Raw genomic sequence first — 15,015 nt, forward strand, 5'->3', positions numbered from 1 at the left:
TTGTCTCCACAGTGTGATGATTCTTTTAGCATACCTTGATTTCAAGAACTGAAGTAGTGGTAATGTATCCTGGGTCTTGGCAAAAGTGTATTTTGCTCTGTTTTTGTTGTTATAGATTGACCGTACAAAAAAACCGGCAGTCAGATTGCCCGAAGATCATAGAATACAATCTGAAAATACAGATTATGAGCCGCAGTCTCAGAATGGAAAAGTTGTTCCCGATCGTTCCACAAAGCCTGTGTTTATATCTCCAACTACCATGCTAACAGATGAAGAAAAAGCTCTTATCCATGCAGAAACTGCTCTGCTCATGGAGAAAAACAGGAGAGAAAAAGAACTCCGAGAAAGGCTTCAAGAGGAACAGAAAGAGAAACTTCGGAGGGAAGAACAGAAAATCAGAGAGAAGCTTGAAGCTGAAGGAAATGGAGTCACAGAAAGGCAGCAAAAAGGAAAAGAAGAAATAGAAAAGAGAGAAAGTGAACAGGCCAAGAAAGAAGAGAAGGAAATCTCAGCAAAGAGGGGCAGAGAGATAACAGGAGTGAAAAGACAGAATAAGAGTGAACATGAAACTACTGATGCTAAGAAATCTGTGGAAGACAGAGGGAAAGGGGACCCGACCCCAGAACTGCAGAGAAAGCCGACAGATGTGCCCCAGGCCTCTGTGCCAGGAGATTCAAGTGCAGGCAAGGTACAGGCAGAAACTATACAAATTGCCAGCTCTGTGAAATGGGTGTATAACTCAGTCATCCCACAACCAGGCAGGCATTTTTAAATCTCCAGTGGATGGTCGAGTGTTATAGACTCATCTGATGTGCTCACCTACTCTTTGGTTGGTTGAAAATGGAATTACATAGTTTTAATAATTCACTTAAGTATATTTTGAGTTTTTAGCGTATATTCTTCTCTGGACAGAAAATTAGGTATTATTTGTAAGATTTTTGTGTCTGCTTAGACTGGCCAAAATTAGGGGCACTTAAATGGCCCCACATTTATCTTTGTACATGATCATTTTCGTTTTGGTCCAATGTACCATTTTGTTATTTCTCCATTTATCTAATAATACTGGTCATGACTTTATTACTCTTGTTGTTGATTTAGTCTTACACCCCAATATTGATTCCCACAATTCTGTGTTGTTATAGTACATGCTGTTTGTTCATTTTTCCTCTTTTATGCCCTGGTAGCCCCCCGCACCACTGGCATTGAACCATGTTGGTCTGGTTGGCCAAGTATTGCCTGCTGAGCAGTGCTTGGAAGGCTCCACCCCTCAGAAAAATGGAAATAGTGGCAGGTCCATGAATAGAGTGGATTTGCACTTTTTAATATTACTTTCTAAAGTTCTAGAATCTTTTTTGAGGGGTTGAAGTGTGGTTCCAGGGAATGTACCCACCACCATGTACACAGGCATCTTGCACTGTCACTGAGCTACATCACCACCCCATATAATCTGTGTTGATTTGCTTTAATATAACTTGTTTTTTTTTTTCAATTCCCACTGTCATGCTAATCACCATCATATTCTTAAGCAAAAGGAAAATATTCAAAAGAAATTAGGGAAAACAACATACTAGTGACCATCTTCTTATACTTGGACTTTATTATGTGTTTTACAATAAGTTGTGTTTCACATTTTTTTAACCAGACTAATTGATGAAAATTTTGTTGGGCCACTCAGAGCTCACTCCTGGTTCTGGACTCAGGAATCACTCCTGGTAGGGCTCAGGGGAACACATGCGTTTTCCGGGATCCAACCTGGTCTGCCACATGCAAGTCAAAAACTCCCCACTGTACAATCTCTTCAGCCCCTCAAAACCCATTTTGTTAGAAAATGCCACATGGTCTCCCACATGGGCCCCTTAAATGAAACGTATTTGATTTGACAATAGAATAGACTTAATGTTCCAAAGCCTCTTTTTTTTTCTTCCTTTCACACTTTTGGTCTTATGGATTTGATTATGGTAGCCTGTGAGAAGTAGCTTTGTATTGGGGGAAGTTGGTTTTCTTACAGTTCTGACATTTTAACAACTTCACAGCCTGTTAAGATTAAAGGACAACCAGAAAGTGGAATTCTGAAGACTGGAACCTTGAGAGAAAATATAGAGGACACCGAAAAAAGTAAAGTGAGTAATTGATGGGTAGTTTCCTGTTTGAGCCAATGGGTATGAGTCCCCGCTAGTCTTTGAGCCCCTGAACTTGATCCTTGGCACCAGGGGGAGATTTTTTTTGCCATCAGTATCTTTTTCATTTAGCACAGTGGGTAGGGCTTTTGTCTTGCACGCGGCCTACTGGGGCGACCCGAGTTCAATTCCTCCACCCCTCTTGGAGAGCCCGGCAAGCTACCGAGTGTCTCGCCCGCACAGCAAAGCCTGGCAAGCTACCCATGACATATTCGACAAACACAGTAACAAGTCTCACAATGTTACTGGACCCGCTCAAGCAAGTCGATAACAACGGGAGAACAGTGACAAATACAAACAAGGATCACTTATAAGTGACTTAGCATAAGTGATGTATGGATCGTGAAATTTTCTTATCTGATATAACTTTGAAATATACTCAGGTTATTGAACATTATTATTTGTGGAAGTTGCATCAGTTTACTCCTGTTCTGATTTTGTCAACTTCTAACTTATAAATTTGGTTGTTACTAAAGTTCTTGTGTATATGTCATATCAACATTTATTCAAGAACTATCCCTTTTAACTTTTTGAGTGAACAAATGCAGATACAAATAGTAAACTTAGAAAATTCCAACAAGAGCTAGCACAATGCTTTAGAACAGAGGCCCCAAACTTTATATGTATGAGTTTTGTAAAGGTCTCTCCCACAGTACTTTTATGTTTGGTATCTATTGTCAAAATATAATTGCCAGAAAACCCCTATGCATTTAGTAATATTGCATTTAATAATATTTTAAAGTAAAAGTTGTTTTTCCTGATCTTTTAAAAAAAATTTTTTTTTACTTGAATATCGGAGAGATTGACCATTACAAAGCTGTTCATAATTGGATTTCAGTCATGCAGTGATCCAGCACCCATCCCTCTACCTGTGTATATTCCCACCACCAATGTCCCCTGTTTCCCTCCCACCATCCCCCAACATCCCACACCCCACCCCCAGTCTGCCTCTGAGGGAGGCACTTTCCTTCTTACTCTCTCTTTATCTTTGGTGCATTATGGTTTGCAATACAGGTCCTAAGAGGCCATGGTGTTTGTTCAGGGCTTTCATTATTTTTATTGGGATGGTAAGGCTGGAGTAGCTTTTTAATTGGGCTGCAGCTTTGAGGTGTGGACGTGACTGCCAAGGTTTCTGGAATTACAGGAGGTGGGGGGAGGTATCCCATCCCAACCCCAAGAAAGCCTGGAGATTTCAGTCACAAAACCCTCATACTAGATTTTTGTGATTTGTGATACCTTGGTAAGGTCTGTCCTGAGACGTACCTGTTTATGCGAGCTCCAGGCTGACCTGCTCCCTCCCTCCAGTTTACCCTGGTCTGTTCAGCCATGCCTGGTTCCGAGATTAATTGCAGCTTTTGATCTCTCAGGATTAATTTCTGGGTCTCTGAAATAAGACCTATAAATGAACTTGTGTAGCTGGTTTGAGGGTGTGGCTCCCACATACGTAAATTTTGGCCATTTAATTTCTTGATAAACTTGGTCCCAAGTTATTGGGGGTCAGACCAAAGGCACAGCAGCAATTTTGGGGTATCAGGAAGCCTGAAGTCACCATCAGGCTGCTGATGCACTCCCCCACAGGTACAGGTTGAGCTGGCAGCACCATACTCCCAGCAAACTTACTTTCATAGAAGAATTATTCATGCAAAAAAATGACAGCATCCTAAGTATCCGTGGTCAGATAATATAGAAATGAAAGTGTGGCATATAACGGCTTATTATCCAGGCTTTTTAGGGAAAGTCAGTGCCCGGGCCAGAGTACAACAAGTAGGGTGCTTGTCATGGTTTGCTTCCTGACATTCTATATGGTTCCTTGAGCACTAACAGGAGTAATTCCTAAATGCAGAGCCCTGGGCATTGCTAGATGTCGCCCAAAAAGGAGGAAGAAAAAAAAATTGAAGGACACGTGGTGGGGCTAGTGCAAAAAGGTGCCTTGTGCACAGCAAATCCAGGTTCGATCTCTGGCATCATAAATGGCAAATGGCCCTTCTTGGAGGGCCTTGGCACTGCTGGGTGTAGCCCTAAAGACCCTCAGCACCATAAGGATGTGGCCTGCACTACTGAGCTGAGGAGCTAGGAGTCCCAGGGCCCCTGGCCTAGAATACCCGGGAGACACTCCGCCCTCCCCCCTCCCCCAATAAAATGAACTTTAGTAAAAGTACCTTTGTTTTTGTTTGTTTTTACCAAGTTAAATTTATTTAATTTTTTTATTTTACAAGGTAGTTCACAAGATTTGATTACATTTAATATTCAAACACCAGTCTCACCACCATTACACCTTCGCACACCGTATTTGGAGTACGTCCATCCCAAACCTCAATGCCTGTCCCAAAGTGAACCAAAATAATATATTTTGTACTGTTTGTTATGAAAAAACACTGAAAATGATACAAAAAAGTATCCATAGAAGAAAGAGTGTGAAGATTGTTCTATTTTGGCAGGGGCCATTAAGACTTTACAACACTATAACACTGTCCTCCCGTTGCTCATCGATTTGCTCGAGCAGGCCCAGTAACGTCTCCATTGTGAGACTTGTTGTTACTGTGTTTGGCATATCGAATACATCACGGGGAGCTTGCCAGGCTCTGCCGTGCGGGCGAGATACTCGGTAGCTTGCTGGGCTCTCCGGGAGGGGCGGAGGAATCGAACCCGGCTCGGCCGGACTGGCCGCATACAAGGCAAACACCCCCCTACTGCTGTGCTATCACTCCAGCCCAAGACCTTCTATAAGATACCACTAACATGTTGTTAAAAGGTTGAGCCTTTTGAACTTCCATATATATATATATATATATATATATATATATATATATATGTATCTGCAAATATGTGTGTGTGTGTGTGTATTTTTCCCCCCTCTTTGGTTGGTTGCCTACTCCTTGAGCTCCATCAAATGTGGTACTTTTGGAGACTGGGTAGGGTGTATCTTATGTGTTGCGTGGCCGCATGGTGCAGGAAGAGATTCACTTGTGGGTGATGCTCTGCCCAATCATGTGGGAAGTGGCCATGAGCACTTGAGCGGGATTCTGGAGATTTTCGGCTGCTGGGGTTGGGTCCCTTGGGGCGGGGAGGACTCTCACCCGACCCCCTCTGGGGTGCCCCAAGTGAAACAGCCTGGGATAGGTCCAGTGGCATGGCTATGGCGAGCGTCATGTTTTGCTCCCTTCCGGGAGAAAAGGACATGCGATCTGGATGGTGGCTGATGACGAGATTATCTTGCGCCGGCCAGAGGTTGCTTATGTACGTGACTGCTGGGTCTCCAGAGACAGCAGGAAACAGGCAGAAGCCTGGTCCCGTTGAACCCAGAAAAGTATCTTTGTTATACGAAGTGTGTACACTCAAGAAGTGTGTACTTCTTGATGTGATGGTTTTTGGACTCTATGGGGCTCTTAATCTTTGAACTCATTTCATGAAATGTTAAAGAGGGTCGTTGTGAGGGATTGGGGTGGAGACGGGAGTGGAGATAAGCAGCCTGTGTGTAGTGGGATCTTTTTTTTAATTGTGTTTTTTGGCTTTAAACTAGGCTCAGCGAGAACCTTTGACAAGAGCACGGAGTGAAGAAATGGGAAGGATTGTACCAGGACTGCCTTTAGGCTGGGCCAAGGTAACTCAGCATTTTCAGAGTTACTATGTATAAATGTGTTCGATTTTAACATTCTTTATTGTGCACTTCCTGGAGTGCAGACTATTTTTTTCCTCTGTATTGAGGACATAGTTTATACCCTAATGATAGCAGGCTTGGATTCTCAGCATTCAGCCTGGCATCTTGGCTGTAAGATTGCAACGTCCTGGAACCTGTAGTTTATTTAGAAATACATTTGTTGCTTTAAAACCAAATTTCTCGGAAAGTGTAATTACTGAAGTTTTAATTGTCACCCTTTTTCATTTCATTTCATCATCCTGTTATTCGTCGATTGCCTCGAGCAGGCCCCAGTAACGTCTCTTTCATCCTAGCCCTGAGATTATATTCAAGGCTCTTTAGGAGAATGAGACCCATCATTGTTACTGGTATTTGGCATATTTGGTACGCCACGGGGAGTTTGCCAGACTCTGCCCTGTGGGCAGGCTACATTCGATAGTCTGCAAGATTGTTCAAAGTAGGAATGAGATAATAAGATGTCATAAAAAGATGTCCTGATAAGATTTCGCGTGCCGCGAATCACCCTTTTATCCAAAATAATTGGAAAGTTTAACAATGGAGTGTGTGTGTGTGTGTGTATGTGTGTGTGTGTGTTGATGTTTAATGTGTTCTAATCTTTTTTTTTTCCCCTAAGTTCCTGGACCCGATCACTGGAACTTTTCGTTACTATCATTCACCCACCAACACTGTTCATATGTATCCACCGGAAATGGCTCCTCCTGCTGCACCCCCTTCCACCACCCCAACTCATAAAACCAAACCACAGATCCCTGCTGAGCGGGACCGGGAACCCTCTAAGCTGAAGCGTTCCTACTCCTCCCCAGATATAACGCAGGCTATTCAAGAGGAAGAGAAGAGAAAACCAACAGTAACTCCAACAGTTAATCGGGATAACAAGTAAGTTTATTCTGACTCACAGAACTAGAATGATCGGCTTTGTTTGGAAATTTCTACACTAAACTTAGCTAGCTTATAGCTGAGTCTGTCATTTCTCTTAATAGCCATACCAGCCATTGATGTTTTCCAGAAAGGAAGAAACCAATTAATCGCCCTTCTTTTTTCTCCCACGTACTAACTTAAATTTATGAGCATGATATATCTATGTAATGGAAGGGCTGGAGAGATTAGCTGGCCAGGCAGATGCTTTGCATTAAAGAAGCCTAGGTTTGATTTCCAGCACTAGGATGTCTCCAGAGTACTGCCAGATACAGTCCAAAACCCAAAAAGTATTAATAAATTTACAAAAGTGTATACACAGGACTGAGAGATGCAGCAGGCTGACGGATGCTTTGCATTCAACCCCTAATATTGCTCAAGCACAGACCCAGGAGCTGAGCCTTCCTCCTGCCCCCCGCTCCTCCCCAAATTGCTTCAACTTTGGTGTATTTTAAGGCCATAGATTACCTCAAAATTTTTCAGAAGCTTCCTGTGGTCCTTTAGAGGACCATAGTTTCTAGGATTTTTTTGTCTTGTCTTGTAGCAGATCTCAAAATCATAGTATCAAAAAGTCTCAGCCAGTAACTGGGAGCAGGCTTATACAAGCATGATAGTGTGTGTCTGCTTCTAGTTCGTTTGTTCCCTTTGCCCTCAGTGAATTTCCCAGTGGTCTTCTGTTCTTAAGTAATGATCAGTTGGAGCATTTCAATGTCTGCGAAGCCTTGGCTGGGGTGTGACTCAGGGCTAGAGCATGTGCTTGGCAAGCAAACACTGGGCTTGATCCATAGTAACACACAGGTTAGTTTGCCCAAAAGCATCTCACTTAGATGTATTTTTGTGTGTAGCCCTTTAGGAAATGTAATGTTTATAATTAAAAAGGTTATCAGGAGGAAATTTATAAGTCTGCTTTCCACTTTTCTTGGTTTGTTGTCGTGGGGTGGGGAGGGGAAGTGGTATTTGGCCACGCCCAGTTGTGCTCACGAGCCATATATGGTGCTCGGGATCCAGCCAGACTTGATGTCATGTAAGATAAATACCTTTCATGGCCCCAACCTGTCCCTTCTAATCTTAACTTTCTTAGAGTTAGGAGGAAATACACATGGAAGTATAAAATACAGTCTCTCAATTGCTAAGGAATTTCAGCTATTTTTATATTTTCATTTACCTCTTTTGTAGCATGCCCCCCCAAAATCAGAATTTTTGTTTTCTCCTGAAACTTACTCTTACAGGTGGGAAATGAGTTGGAGACTTATGCAGTGAAAGTAGTTTCTTATTTTGATACTCAGTATTTTAAAATGGTGAGATTTCAGAGGCCATAAATATAGCTCAAGAGGACAACCACATCTTTGCCTGTGGGAGGCCCAGGTCAGGCCTGGCACTTCAGGGGTCCCTGAGCACAGAGCCAGGAACAGCCTCTCCTCACCGCTCTCCCCACAGAGACAAGTGAAACTTATTTTTTCCTTTGATCATTATTCTTGCCACTTCATTAATTTGATAGCTTTTAAGACCAGAGCATGTGCCATTAGTATATTTTTACATATACTGGACAGAAAAAGTTCACAAATACATCGATCTGCGTGTATCTAAAGAAGGTCACTGGAATAGTTTAGTCTGTTCTCAGTATCCCAATTAAGATGGGAGAATGCTTAGGATTAATAATAAACCACCCATCAGTTAAGAGTTTTCTTAATTCTCTTAATAGTTCTAGAAATCACATTTGTAAAATAAATTCAGTAGCAAAAGTCTTGACAGCGTGCTCTAGTCCATTCCATTTTTCTCTGATGACACAAAAGGTCTGATTCTTTTCTCCCCATTCTGTTTTGAATTGTGGCTTATGCAACAGACTTTATTGAAACAGTCCTGGTCAGAAGCTGCCATATTTGTCAGTGTAGCTCTGGACTTGGGTTATATGAGCTCTGTCTCCCTAGTTAATATCCTTTTTTTTTTTTTTTGTTCTGTGTTCAGGATCCTGATAAACCTGCAGATGGATTCTATGAACATTTGTTAATTTACTAGGCTTCCTTGTCACTACCACATGTGTGGTTGGTCTTATGTAAAGAGATTAAAGATATTTGTCACCAGTACTACCTTGGTACTACGTGTTCGATAGACCCAGCACCTATGGATTGTTGATAAGATGATACGTTGAGGTACAGGGCTAGAGTCTGCTGTCATTTATTCTATACCTTTAATTTCAGGTATTCTGCATTTTAAGACATCTTCTGTGTGTTCTCTTCCTCAGGCCAACATGTCACCCTAAAGCAGAGATTACAAGGCTTTGGAGTAATCAGATTCGAAATCTCAGTCCCGTTTTTGGAGGACCTGGACCAGCTCTCACTGGACTTCGTAATTTAGGAAATACTTGTTACATGAACTCAATACTACAGTGCCTGTGTAATGCTCCATGTTTGGCTGATTATTTCAACCGAAACTATTACCAGGAGGATATTAACAGGTAAGGGAATATCATATTTTGCACACTCCAATATTAAGAGTGAACCAACCACACGTATCATTCAACTTCAGAGAGTTCAAATTAGAGAAAATGTTTTTAATCTTAAAAGGGGCGAGGAAAGCTACCTCTGGCTGATGAAGGATAGATAGGAAAGGTTCAGGGCAGCAGCCCTCGACTGCCTCAGAGCCTATTGGTAAGTAAGTGAGGCAGGGCCAGGACTATCAGCCTCAAAAGAAACGAAGTTCACCGACTAGGGTTCTGGTGAGGATTTGGTAATAAACCTGCGAATGGATGTGTGTGGGTCATAATTTGGAATTGATTTAACGTTGACATCAAGAAAGTACTGTGGGGCTGGAGAGATAGCACAGCGGGTAGGTGTTTGCCTTGCATGCAGCCGACCCGGGTTCGATTCCCAGCATCCCATATGGTCCCCTGAGCACCGCCAGGAGTAACTCCTGAGTGCAGAGCCAGGAGTAACCCCTGTGCATCGCCAGGCGTGACCCAAAAAGAAAAAAATACTGTACTTTGACTTGAATTTTTTTTAATACTTCAATTTTATTTGCCAAGGTCTAATCTATTGGGGCACAAAGGTGAAGTGGCAGAAGAATTTGGCATAATCATGAAAGCCTTGTGGGCAGGACAGTACAGGTATATCAGCCCAAAAGACTTCAAAATAACCATTGGGAAGATCAATGACCAATTTGCAGGATATAGCCAACAAGATTCACAAGAACTGCTGCTGTTCCTGATGGATGGTCTCCATGAAGATCTAAATAAAGTAAGCGGTTCGATTTTTCTTTTCTATGTTAACAGACTTTAGGGCTGCTTAGCAATGTAATAATCATCTATATAGCAACTTTTAGTTACTAGTTTATTCAAATCTGTTGACTCTGATAATTGTATTTATGTTAACAAGTTGTATTGTGCGAAATTCCTAAGTGTTAAGTAGTTGCTACGTGTATGTAATAGTAAAATTGTAGATATGGTTTATCAAAAAAGATTATTTACAGACAACCTGGGCATAGTTCAGTGTGTGTGGTAAGAATTATTCCACATAATCACTTAATCACTTAACTTCCCGTTAGTCGTCGATTTGCTCGAGCGGGCGCCAGTAACGTCTCCATTTGTCCCTGTCGCGTGCTAGTGTAGCCCAATGGCATCTCTTCGCTCCGGGAACATGGAGGGCCTCAAACCGATCGTTCATGACCTTGACAAAGAAGTCTGACCATCTGGTAGGTGGGCGGCCACGCGGTCTCTTGACATCCCGTGGAATCCAATCAGTAACAGCTCTAGTCCAACGGTCGTCTTTAAATCTCATTACGTGACCAGCCCATCTGATTTTCGACACCTTGGCATATGAGACAGCGTCCCTGATCCTTGATCGTCGACGGATGTCAGAACTCCGGATTCGTTCTCTCATTTGAGTGAAACGTGATATTCCAAGCATAGCTCTTTCTATTCTTCTTTGGGAGACCTGAATGGCGTTCTCATCTTGTTTGCGTAGGGCCCAGGTCTCTGAGGCATATGTTAATGCAGGAAGAACAGTGGAATCAAAGAGATGTGCCCGGAGCCGGAGGTTCTTCGTCCTCTTAGCTATTTCTTCGACGTTCTTGAAGGCGTTCCAAGCCGCTCTCTTCCTCCTGCGCAGCTCGGGTGCCAGGTCATTTGTCATGTTGACCTCTCGACCTAGGTACACATAGCTGTTGCATTCGGAGATGGTCGTTCCATTGAGAGCGAATGGGGCGTCAGGAACAAGGCTATTTCTCATAAACATTGTCTTCGTAAGATTCAGCTGTAGTCCTACCTTTCCACACTCACGGTCAAAGTCGGCCAGCATTTGTGCCGCTTGGCTGATGTTTGGTGTTATTAAAACAATGTCATCAGCAAAGCGGAGGTGGTGTAGTTGCCGACCATCTATCTTCACTCCCATTCCTTCCCATTCCAGTCGTCGCATGATGTTCTCGAGGGTGGCACTGAAGAGTTTCGGTGAAATGGTATCACCCTGCCGCACCCCTCTCTTGACATCAACGATCACTTCTTTGTAGAATGGTGAGATCCTGGTAGTGAATCCGCAATACAGCTCACGGAGGATCCTGATGTATTGGGCTTGTATGCCCTGATTGGCTAGGGCTTCAATGACCGCTTCCGTCTCAACAGAATCAAAGGCCTTCTTTAAATCAATGAACGTTAAGCAGAGCGGCATCTTGAACTCCCGAGAAACCTCAATGAGTTTGGTTATCGTGTGGATATGGTCGATGGTGCTGAATCCTTTGCGGAACCCTGCTTGCTCACATGGTTGTCCTTCATCTAGTGTTCTGCCAATCCTATTCAGGATGACTCGAGTGAACAACTTGTAGATGACAGACAATAGGCAGATCGGGCGATAGTTGCCAATGTCATGGATGTCTCCCTTCTTGAACAGTAGTACGGTCCTGCTGGTTTTCCATTGAGATGGAACCTTGCATTCAGACAGGTAGCGAGTGAAGAGCCGAGCCAGTGTATTGATGAGTACTGACGGCAGGTTCTTCAGGTGTTCAGGTCTGACCTTGTCTGGGCCGGGTGCTGTTTGCTTCTTTACTGACGAAATGGCGTGTCGGATTTCGGAAGGGAGAACGTTGGGAACGACATACCCATCCTGTGGAATTTGGTATGTCGGCAAGTGGACATGGCTATCGAAGAGATTTGAGTAGAAGTCATGGATAATCTTCTCCATTGCCGTTCTGGAGGATGTGATGGATCCATCAGGACGTCGGAGGGCAGTCATCTTGGTCTTATAGTTGGCGAAGGACAGGCGGGCGTTACGAATACTTTTCCCGGCTTCTGCCGCATCTACCAGTACTTCTGCTCTTCTCTCTTTGAGGTCTTCCTTGATCGCATCTCTGCACTGCTTTGCAAGCTCGGACGTTAGCTTGCGGTTGCCTGAGGCATGCGCCAAACCACGCTGGCGAATTAGCTCAAGAGTTTTCGAAGATAGGCGACTTTTTGTGGCTATCTCTCTCTTGGCGTTCCTCGCACATTCATGGAGGTGCTGAACCAGTCGATCGTATTCCTCGTCAATGTTGTCAACAATGGCATCTTCCCATGTTGCCGCAATAGTACCAAAGAGTTCCCAGTTGGTGGTCGTTCTGGGAGTTCTCTTTTTGAACTTTGCAGCCCTTTCTCCCCGCTCTGTGAAGTAGAATTTTGCACGAAGGAGACGGTGGTCCGATCCCGTTCGAAATTTTGGGACAACAGCGACATCAGTCAGGCAAAACCGTCGATTGAATATGATGTGGTCTATTTCGTTGTGGAATCGTCCACCGGGAGACTCCCATGTCCATCGTTTAGATTCTGCCTTCTGGAACTGTGAGTTACCATGAATGGTCTTGGTCGACATGATGAACTCAGACAGTCTCTCACCCTGTTCGTTCCATTCTAGGCCATGGGTTCCGATGTGAAGTTCTTCAGCTGATCTTCTCGGTCCTATCTTGGCATTAAAATCACCCACAATGATCTTGTAGAAGGTGTGGTCTTCTTTATAGAATTTCTCTAGCTCCATGTAGAACTTCTCGATTTCTCTTTCATCATAATGAGATGTTGGTGCGTAGACAACGAAGATAGAAACTGCAGGCAGTGAGCCACATCTATTCAAATGTAAACGTCCGATTCGGGTTGTTAGGCATTCGAATGAATCAATGCTCTTGGCCAAGTTTGTGTTGATAAGGACACCGACGCCTCCAACACCTCTTTTATCGCATTTTCCGAGGAACAATTCTTCTCCAGTGTCGAAAATGGCATGGTGAGATTCGTGTCTTCTTGTCTCGGTCAGACCAATGATGTCGTACTTGATCATTCGCGCTTGTACCATCAGGTCCTCGATGGATGCATCTGATGCTAGCGTACGTGCATTGAAAGTACAGACGATCATTTTTGATCGTCTACACTACTTCCACTACCCAGCCGTCGCCACACTCCAGGACGCTTTCCGGAACCGCGCGGCCGCAAGCGACCGCGCGACACATCATAAGACACTAAATACCCGTCTTCTGGAATTGTCGTACCATATTTGATAGGGTTCAAATATGGTAACACCTACAAGGGTGATTAGAGGTCACCCCAAAAGCCTCTATACCTCTCGGAAAGACTGGCAAGCTACCGAGAGTATTCCGCCCGCACGGAAGAGCCTGGCAAGCTATCCGCTGTGTATTCGATATGCCAAAACCAGTAACTACAACTGGTCTCATTCACCTGACCCTGAAGGCTTCACCGACATGGCAGCACTGAGAAGGATGAGAAAGGAGAGGCCGACAAAATCTCAAGGCCGACCTAGGCTGCCACAACGAAGGAAGACAAAAATTCCACATAAATTACTGCTTTTTCTTTGTAATGACCATAACTAACATTCATCTGTATGGTCAGGCTTTCTCAGCTGCCTTATTTACTTATTTATACACACCTGCATTTATGTGTGCATGAGACTAGGACAAAAGAGTAATTTATAGTTGTAGCTTACCTCTCAGCTGTATGTAGGATGTGTTCTCTTTTCAAAGTGAGGTTTTTGGTTTTTTTTTTTTTTTGGCAATGCTCAGGTGGTGCTTGGGGGACCATCTTTAGTGTTGGGGATTAAACCAGGGCTGCAGCCAGACAAGCACCTAACTTCATACTATCTCTCTGGCCTTTGGCTAGAATTTTTTGGCAAGACTAAGGATTGAATTTAAATCTCAGACATAAAGGCCTACAACTTTACCATTAGTTCCATCCCCCACAAAAAAAATACTATAGCACATAACGGGATCAGAACTTACTTTTGAGAATCAGAAGTATCCTGGTCTGGAAAATACATTTATTCTTTAAATTGTCTGCTTAAGTGTTGGCTTTGAGCTACTATATGCTAATATAGTTTAATCTTATTTCCAGGCTGATAACCGGAAGAGACATAAAGAAGAAAATAACGATCATCTCGATGACTTGAAAGCTGCAGAGCACGCCTGGCAGAAGCACAAGCAGCTCAATGAGTCTATTATTGTTACACTTTTTCAGGGTCAGTTTAAATCCACAGTCCAGTGCCTCACCTGTCACAAAAAGTCTCGGACATTTGAGGCCTTCATGTATCTATCTTTGCCGCTAGCATCCACAAGTAAATGCACATTACAGGTAAGTTTGAGCTTGGAAAAATGAATTTCGAATGTATCAAACTTTGTTTGTGTATCAAAAAATTGCTTATGTGTACACAGACATGTACTTTGTTGGACAACTTTTGAATTTCTGCCCCATAGACATTTTATAGGCAAAAATTCTGTTTTAGGGGCTGGAGCAATAGCACAATGGGTAGGGCATTTGCCTTGCACGTGACCGACCTGGGTTTGATTTCCAGCATCCCATATGATCCGCCAAGAAATGCCAGGAATAATTCCTGAGTGCATGAACCAGGAGTAACCCCTGTGCACCGCCAGGTGTGACCCAAAAAGCAAAAAAAAAAAAAAAAAAAATTCTGTTTTAGATAGGTCTCATTGTCCCCCAAAAAAAAAATTGACCTTAAAAAAAAAAAACAAAGCCAATGACACAGAGATTAGCATGGCCCCTGCACAAGGATGACACGCAAATTCGTGAAGCATTCCATATTTTTAAAAAAAAAAAAAAACCCTTTCCCATTAGGTACTCCTTCAAAGGGCAGGTTGAGCGTGAGGCCGTGCAGCACCACAGTCCGAGACGGGAAACTGATGGATGGAAAGACAGGGACTGTCCAAAGAGCTGGATTGTGTGTTTGCTTGCTAGAGCCCTAGGTTCAGCCCTGGCACATGGTCCCAGCTCCCTCCCCCAACAAAAAAAGC

At 43.4% G+C, this 15,015-nt stretch overlaps 1 protein-coding gene and 1 pseudogene across 1 annotated transcript in view; both read left to right on the top strand.

The window, feature by feature from the left end:
- The window catches only part of USP8 (ubiquitin specific peptidase 8), a 61,218-nt gene that overhangs the window by 37,916 nt on the left and 8,287 nt on the right, over window positions 1–15,015 (top strand). Inside the window, exons 11-17 of the mRNA XM_056135371.1 lie at window positions 116–688; window positions 2,034–2,120; window positions 5,698–5,778; window positions 6,449–6,711; window positions 8,993–9,205; window positions 9,773–9,983; window positions 14,102–14,338. Coding sequence (XP_055991346.1) covers window positions 116–688; window positions 2,034–2,120; window positions 5,698–5,778; window positions 6,449–6,711; window positions 8,993–9,205; window positions 9,773–9,983; window positions 14,102–14,338 — 1,665 coding nt within the window. The remainder of the gene's footprint in view (window positions 1–115; window positions 689–2,033; window positions 2,121–5,697; window positions 5,779–6,448; window positions 6,712–8,992; window positions 9,206–9,772; window positions 9,984–14,101; window positions 14,339–15,015) is intronic.
- LOC130043129 (uncharacterized) lies at window positions 14,713–14,810 on the top strand (annotated as a pseudogene).

Source organism: Sorex fumeus, unplaced genomic scaffold, assembly GCF_029834395.1.
Source record: "Sorex fumeus unplaced genomic scaffold, SorFum_2.1 ptg000111l, whole genome shotgun sequence".
NCBI classification, from domain to species: domain Eukaryota; kingdom Metazoa; phylum Chordata; class Mammalia; order Eulipotyphla; family Soricidae; genus Sorex; species Sorex fumeus.